This window comes from Orbicella faveolata, unplaced genomic scaffold, assembly GCF_042242905.1.
Source record: "Orbicella faveolata isolate gen_17 unplaced genomic scaffold, um_ofav_v1 contig_13, whole genome shotgun sequence".
Lineage (NCBI taxonomy): Eukaryota > Metazoa > Cnidaria > Anthozoa > Scleractinia > Merulinidae > Orbicella > Orbicella faveolata.
This window is the reverse complement of record NW_028301540.1, coordinates 2,207,802-2,216,181: the sequence shown is the minus strand read 5'-3', so window position 1 is coordinate 2,216,181 and position 8,380 is coordinate 2,207,802. Positions and strand designations below refer to the sequence as shown.

At 40.5% G+C, this 8,380-nt stretch overlaps 1 protein-coding gene across 1 annotated transcript; it reads left to right on the top strand.

Moving 5' to 3' along the window:
- LOC110057041 (uncharacterized) lies at window positions 1–7,068 on the top strand. The gene is made up of 5 exons (XM_020763620.2): window positions 1–275; window positions 868–955; window positions 1,656–2,807; window positions 5,803–5,842; window positions 6,895–7,068. Exons 1-5 carry the CDS (start codon window positions 131–133, stop codon window positions 6,988–6,990), a joined length of 1,521 nt encoding a protein of 506 aa, XP_020619279.2. The 5' UTR covers window positions 1–130; the 3' UTR covers window positions 6,991–7,068.
- The last annotated feature ends 1,312 nt before the right edge of the window (window positions 7,069–8,380 follow it).

Here is an 8,380-nt window from a genome sequence, read left to right as displayed (position 1 = left end):
AATAGTTACATCGTTGAACGCCGCGCGCATGACGCGTGACGTAAATTTTCGAAAATGATCTCTTTATGACGTTGAGTAGGTACGGCAATATTCCAGACTATAACATCGCTATCTCGTTGGTCTCGTGGTCATGTCGGACGCATCCTTTCAGGCAACGCTGAAGTTTTCGGAGGAGCTGCTCTGCAGACCACCAAAGCAAAGAAACGAGGACGATATATTACGAATTCTTCCTTGGATTCGACACAAAAGTCCTTTGTTCAAAAATCTGGAAGACGGTAAATACATTACGCTCGTTAGTCAGAAGACTATTGCACTGTATTTTTTCATTGCTGTTATTTCCGGCCTTTTTTCTCTTCCTAGGTAATCTTAAGCCCCGGCGAAGCCATCGCAACACTTAAACGCAACATATCGCAGCATTGTTGGACACAACTTGTTGCGCGCATTTGGCCACCCTGCTGCGACTCGTTAATTGCGACATGCTGTGTTGTAAATCGAGCTAGTGCGCATGCCCGGGCGCTACAATGTTGCACGAATCTGGCTAAACAAGTAGAACATCATGCAACATCCACTAACGCTGCATGAAAAATTTGACCATTTTCAAACTTGAGCGAACATCACTCAACATGTTGCAAAAAGTCCCAACAGGATGGCCAAACGCGCGCAACATGTTGCGCCCAACGACATGTTGCGTTGAAATGTTGCGATCGTTTGGCCGGGACTTTTTCGCAGTCTTCAGACTTTATCACAGCTTCAGTCTTTATCACACGGGGCACAGGTTTCTCGCAACCCCTTGTTATGGAAATCAAACCACCAAACGCACCATATGCTCGATATCCGATTTTTTTTAACGTGCTGCTTTTTTGACAGATAATTTAGTCTACGTAATAAAACATGTGGAGTTTATCAAGATAAAGAAAGATCACGTGATCGTACGACAAGGAGAAAAAGGCAACTGGTAAGACAGTCGGATAATTGCTTAAGATTTTCTTTTTCTTAGAATTTTCCCATTTTGGTCCAGTGAAACTGCGAGATTTCTATCGCGTGTATCACGCATAGAAATGGAGAGCGAATAATCTAATTGTTTTAGTGTAAATCTACTAGTCGTTCAAAACTTGATCTAAAACCTCTTCACAGACGCTTCGAAAACCCAAAGCGCTGGTCTTGGGCGGAACACGAGCAACGAGCTTTGAGAAGTCTAATTTGATATCACTGACTCTTTCAGTGGTATTTTCGTTCGGTATTTTTATCAAGTACACAAATCACTAACCGTTGACGGCCGGGATGTCGCTACCGACGTGTCGTGTTCATTACTGACGTCACTTCCAGCAAGCGCTTTCTTACAGATCATTTTCTAATACAAAATAATGGAGTTGCAACTCTAATAGACATCACCCGTTAACGGAAATACTTATTCATGGCCCAGCCAACTATAAACACGCATAACTCTCTTACGAACTGCTTGAGGTGGCCGACAGCATCTTCCACTTCTTTCCATCAGCCATATATATGATTTATAATGTTGCTAGTCACTGAAGTGGTCACATTTTCTGGTCTCATTGCTGTCCGTTTATGAGAAAGGCAACCCTGGGATATTTGGGCCTCCAAGTTCAACTGGACATTTTAAATGTTTTCTTCTCCTTTTCTTTTTTTGAAAGTTTCTATGTGATTCTCAAGGGATCGGTGTCAGTTTATGCCAAAAAAGAAGATGAACATCATAGCGAATACCATCCCCACCACGACATGGGTGCGGTTCGTAGCACCCAAGAGAGGCTAGCGTACTTTGGAACAGAGCTGGGCGCTCTTAAGAGCGGCCGAAGCTTTGGTGAAATGGTTCTGATGAGCGACAAAAAAGATAGAAACGCCACTGTCATCGCTGATGAGCTAACCGAACTGATTATCATAAATGAGGAGTTGTACAAGAAATCTTTCAATGTGTACAAACTTGAGTGGAAGAAGAAGTCTAACTTTGCCCTAGCTTGCCCTCTGTTTAGCTCTTGGCCAACAGCGCTCAAGGCACTGTTGATTGAAAATCTTAAAATGCATAAAATTCAGTTTGGAAATCGTGTGGTGGAACAAGGGTACCCTTGTAACTCGGTTTATTTCATCGAGAAAGGTGCAGCGAAGGTGTTGTCTGATCCGCGAAAGTGCAAAGAACAGTATGAAACTTTGAATCCGAAAGGACGAGAGAAAAAGTTCGGCGACGAGGAAGAAAAGATTGCGCTCAACGCGATAGAAGATCTTGTGCGGCCTTTGACCGTCATCGAAAAGCGTCGTCGGCGATTGGAGCATGGGTTCGTTGCCATGGAGACCAGGCTCCGTCAACGTGAAATACAAGCCACAACTATTGGACCAAATGACGTTATAGGAGACGTGGAAATGATTCTGGATATCCCAGAGTACTGCACGAGCGTAGAGTGCGTTGAAACTTTAGAAGTGTATGAGCTTGATAAAGGGAGCTTTCAACGTCTTATAGCTCGGCGCAGCCCGGAAACGCTGGAATTACTGAGGAAAGTTGTGGTGACAAAGCTGAGACTCCGTGTTGAGAGATTTAACGAGATACCACTTTTCAAATATCTGCTCGAGCGCGCCACAGATTTTCCAAAGAAAGATACAATAAAAGCGATAAGGAAAAATCGCCATCAACACGACGCTATAATGAGACCACTTATTCGCAAAGGACAAAGGAATTGGAAAGCTGTAAAGGCGAGTGTGTTTGTAGGAGGACAAACACTCAACAAAAGAGAGATTAAAAACAAGTTAGAAAAGAAAGCAGAAACTACTCACAAGGAAAAAGAGCAAAACTCCAGGTGAGGAATAAATATGTAATTTTTTTTTTTACTGAGTTTTACAGGACCTGAGAGAACCAGAAGAGAGTGCGTTACCTGTTCTTAACAAGGAGGATTGTGTGACGTGTATACAAGGAAAGGTGGCCTCTGATAGCCATACTAAAAAAAAAAACTTTGATTTTAAAACACCAAGATTCAATATTTAATTGATGATGATATTTTAACGACCAGTTTGTATGCAATAGAATATAAACATAAATGCTGTGACTTAAGTATCAGAAGATCATCCTCTCTGAGCCGTTCGACTGATATGCAGACGTTCAGGATTATTGAATTTGAATGCTCACTAATATGTTAATTATGTCCTGTGAAGGGATTACACATATGTCGGCTCTGCCATTTTTGATCAACTTGTAATTATCTGAGCTGTGGAGGCGCGGTGGCCTCATGGTTAGTGCGCTCTACTCCGGTTCGAGGGGTCCGGACTCGAGCCCTGGCCGGGGACGCTGTGATAATTGTGTTCTTGGGATTACCCCCAACGAATTTTAATGCTGGGGGTAACCCTGCGATGGACTAGCATTGCATCCAAGGGGGAGTAGAAATATTCCTAGTCACTTCGTGCTACGGAAACCAGCCTGATGAGCCACTTGGCTCGTATTCAGGCTTTACCATTATCCGAGCTATTTCTGCGTGACCAGTTAGCCGATGCCTCTCTTATCTTTGTTGTGCGCCTGTTGATCTGCAATTCTCAAGTGTTGCTCAAAGTGCTCACATTAAAGATTGACCAATAGACTTATTATCCGTTAAAAACAGTTAATCCTTTACTTAACACCAAAAGCCTTTTCTAGAATATCTTGGAGAATATCATGGAGTGCTCCTTGCTGTGGACGTTGAGAAACTCCTTTTGTATTTGCAAAGAAGGAAGCATTTAATTATATAAAAGTGTCATTTTTTATTGCCAGTAATAATTTACTTGCTTCGGCGCAAGACCTACAAACTCTTCCCAACATTTCGCGATGTAATAGTTTTATGTGCATATTAAACCAGCTAATAATATCGTACTCGTCTTCGGCTTATAATATGTCTATATAATCCGCGTAATATATGTTGCACTGGAACAGGGTGAAATACTCAACCAGTCTTGCATGACACGCTTTGAGACAAACTTTAAATGTTCTATTTTCACATGCTACAAATAACAAAAATGCTTGTTTGCAGGAGTTGTGAATATAGTTTATAAATTTACTTTGAGGTAATGAGGCCCCATTAGGGGTTTTCGGGATATTTAGGTAAAACATTAACGGGATGCAGGATATTTTTGGGGAAGATCAATGGGATGTGGCGGGTACTTTGTTCGGGTAAACGAGATATCGAGAAGGAAAAAGGTTAATTTTTGCAATTGGAATTAACGTGATACGCAATATGTTTCCGTCAAGTTTAGTGAGCTGTTTGCGTTATCAGCTATTTTTACCTTTGCAAACATCCATCCTTCAGGCAATTTCAAAGGAAAAACATTCTTTTAAATCGCTGTGCTGGAACGTAAACGAAAGTTATGATGTTGATGTTGAGATCGATTGGGCCGGCTATCAATCTAAAATCAAAGGCGCCGGCCTAGGCTGCCTCGTGTCACTTATTTAGTGCGAAAAAATTTACTGCCAAACCAAACAAGTGATAGGATATGATAGTTTTTAATCGGCTCATTGTGATCCCTAGATTTTACTTGTTATAGTTCCATTTAGTTTCTTGGGACTTCAGTAGTTACAACCCTTTATCAAAAGGTTTTCCTAAAACAGATTGTCACACACAACAAGACAACTGAAGCTTAGATCTGTTGTTTGTTGCTTTATTTCATGGAATGAAATGATGCTGATATCAGAGGAATGGAAAACCACTGAGTCAGCGAGAATACGTTCCGGGTAATTCGCGTATTGCTTCAAAGTTTAGACTGTGTTCCTACACACAGGCTACTCTCAGGCTAAAAATAACATGCAATCTTAGTAAACGGAATGCAGATCTGACCCATGGTGGTATACACATGAAGTATACCGTGAGATGCGGTATTGATCATGGACCTAACCATTAATTTTTGTGACTTATTCGAGACGAGTTATGACGACTCGATCGACTCGACTCGAGTCGAGTCGCGGACTTTTACTACCCTCCCTCGTTACACCCTCGCACTGTATTTTACGTTAAGTCTCTTGCCACTAGACTTCCAATAGGTCGAGTCGACTTTTAACGAGACGAGTCGTGACGACTTGACTCCACTCGAGTCGAGTCACTGACATTAACTATACCCTCTCATAACCGAACTGTGTTTTACGCTTAGTCTCTCGCCACGAGACTTCCGATAAGTCGAATCGACTTTTAGCGAGACGAGTCGTGACGACTCGAGTCGAGTCGCCGATTACCATACCCTTCTTTACAAAAACTTGCTTTATTATATGGCTAGTTCCGTGAGCGGGAAAGATGGATCAAATCCTGCGCTGTGATTGGCTACCCGAGCGGGCAAGATGGAACTATCTTGCCCGCTCGGGACTACCCGCTGTGTCCCGCAAGAAAAATTTTCCCGAAAGCCTCGTTCCTTTTTTGCGAGTTTATGGACCTCGACTACGTCTCGGTCCACAAACACGCAAAAAAAGAACTTGGCCAATATCCAGCCATCTTCACCTCACACTTGGTCAATAACCCATAGGTATTTTACACTGTCTCTCGCGAATAGACTTACGGAAAGTTGAGTCGATATATACCTTCCTTAGACGACTGGACTCTATGCGGGGATATTAGACAACCTTCAAAGGTAACGCGTTTTGCGATACTCAGATCCCCCTCATGGAGCCCGACAACGGCGTGAAAGAGTGACAGTGGGATAGAATTCCAAACTAGCAAAGAGGATTAACGTCACGGTTATGCTTAAGGCGGTAACTCTTAAGATTCAAAACTTGGCATCGTTCAACTTAAATTCACAAAAATTAGTAATCTGTTCCTTATGTTTTTTTTCTTCTTACTTCCTTAGTGAAATGAAAAGAAGGGAAAGGAAACGCTATGAAGGAAAGGTATATGTAACATATTTCTTGCAAGTTCATGCAGGGATTTGCTCCTCCTCGCAGGCGAGGTCCATAAAAATGCTGAATAACTAATGTTCTCCGATATGGACCAAGCAAGCTAGTTTGATTAGGTTTTTCTTATAATAGATCACTTAACACTTTGTTGTTAAAGTGTCTCTCCACAAACAGATTTGGGGTGACGTGGTCGCTAAAGTTTTAGAACTTATTTCGTTTTCAGGTCGCTTTCGCGCCAGTTAAATTGGAATTGTCAAACACGAGGGGAAATATCCGCCAAACGTGAAGGAAAAAGGATTTATTCTGAAAGAGGTCTAATTTACCATACAACAATTATCTAAAGCACAAAGTAATCTACTTGTAGATCACAAAGTGGAAAAAATTGAATTCGGCTTATGACGGTGAATAAAGTGGACATTTCATCGAGCAAAGACAACAGAATAGCGCTCTACTTTTGAGCATAATTTAGAGCAGAATAGTTCATTCTTTCGTGCACTGCCTGCAGGAACATAATGTAGATTAGATGAGTTTAGTCATGATCGAAAAGCGGAGTCATCCAAGCCTAAATTTAAGACCAACAGACTGAATTGAAAAAAATAAGATTTCTGTCGTTCGCTGTAAAAACAAAATACGGACCTTAAGCAATGACGACGGCGACGCCAAGGACGACGCCTAGAGAAAACAGAATTTATATTTTACCGTCGAATTTCGCAGATGCTTAGATCTGTTCAATATATCTATCGGTTTCAAAACTTGCTCAAGCTAAATATGTAAAGCCAGCGTTGAATTCCAAATGAAAATACCAAAAATTAGTCTCCGTCGTTCACGTTCTCCAAAATACGCAGGACTTTGTTTTTTCACGTTGTTGTTTTGCACAGGACGGCCAAGGAATAAACAAAGATTTATAACGTACGTGTACAGTCGTTGTTCTGTTCATTAAACCTTTTGTTTTATGGCGTTCTCGTTGCTGTTGCCGTCGTGGTTTGCTTAAGTTCCCTAATAGTTTTAATATTTCCCGTTTAACTCCAGTTCACTTCCGATTGCAGGACGGAACCAAGAAACAGTTTACCTCAGAGGAATTCCGTGCTCTGAAGAAGAAAATGCAGGCACGAGGGAAAATGATAGGAAGAGTTTCGGATTGAACTTCATATAATATGATTTTGTTTTTTGCTTTATGTGTAAAGATTCAAACTTGGATGGAGAAATTGGCAGTACAAATAAAATCGAAATCATGTGAATATCGTACTTTATCTGTGACTTAAATATAATAATATAGTTGCTTCTATGTGTATTTGTCGGTAATTAAGAAGAATGGCGTGTACAGTTGGATTTTATAGAAGCTCAAAATTGAACTAATTCAGCAAATATTTCCTCACTGTGCACATGACCTTAGCACTAAAGTAATAAGAAGACTGAACCAAACTAGAAAACACAAACCTTGGTTCAGTTTTCTTGAAACTTTATAACGGTTCTTACAAAAGATCCTTCATGATGTGACCTATTTTCATTTTTATTTTAGCCATTATAATTAGTCATCGTCACTTCCTAATGAGTTTGTATTGAACTATTTTACCAAAAACATGCACCCAACCCGTGCTCCTTGAGGATCCCTTTTGTAATGCTGAATCACACTACAAAAACTATAACCAACATTTCTTTGAGTTGCTGAACTCGGAAAATGAACAATGAAAGGTGGTGCGTCCAATGAACTGAATTAATTTTAATCCATTGGTCATTGGGTCCACTCCCGGGTAATGTCGTTTGTGTTTTTTAACGACGAAGATGTTCATTTTTTGGAAAAAAGTCATCATAATCATTTTATGTTATTCCTAATTATGTAGTCCAAAATCATTATGACAAGAACAATTTGTTCGGTTAAATGTGCTAGTCCGTTGCACCCATTAATTAAATAACACTACTGTCGGACTTCTAGACAGATCTAGAAATTACAAACATTGCCACTAAAATAAATCACTTGGCGAATAAATCGTGTCACCTCCACCTCAACAAACTCGGTAACTAGCTATTTGCAGAAACAACGGTTGACTAAACGCAGTTCAACTTCAAAATGACTTCGGTACTACGGACTCCTTTAAGCCTACCATGGCTCGCAAGTATTCACTCGTCAGCGGATTTACTAGAAAGTTAACAGGGAGCGAAGGAAGAAGTGAAGGAGTGAATTTGTGCTTAACGCCTACAACTCGGAAATGACTACTTCACTTTTCGAGTTAAAAACCACGAATCTTGTGTCATTTTTTACCATAGATTTAGTACGAGCCTTCTGATTTCGTGATAATTAAACAACTTAACAAGGAACTGATCGGTACAGTTTTTCTTCCAGACCTTTCCATATCAAAACTTAATGTTATATTGTTATTTATATTAAGATGTCGCTGCATGTTTAATAATAATGTATTCTGTGGCACCTAAGCGCATTCTAACTTCATCCAAAACGCTGTCAAAAGTTATAAAATACTGATTTACAATTCTTAAGCTAGTTTGTGGATTGACTTTGTTTGCTTGCTGTTAAAA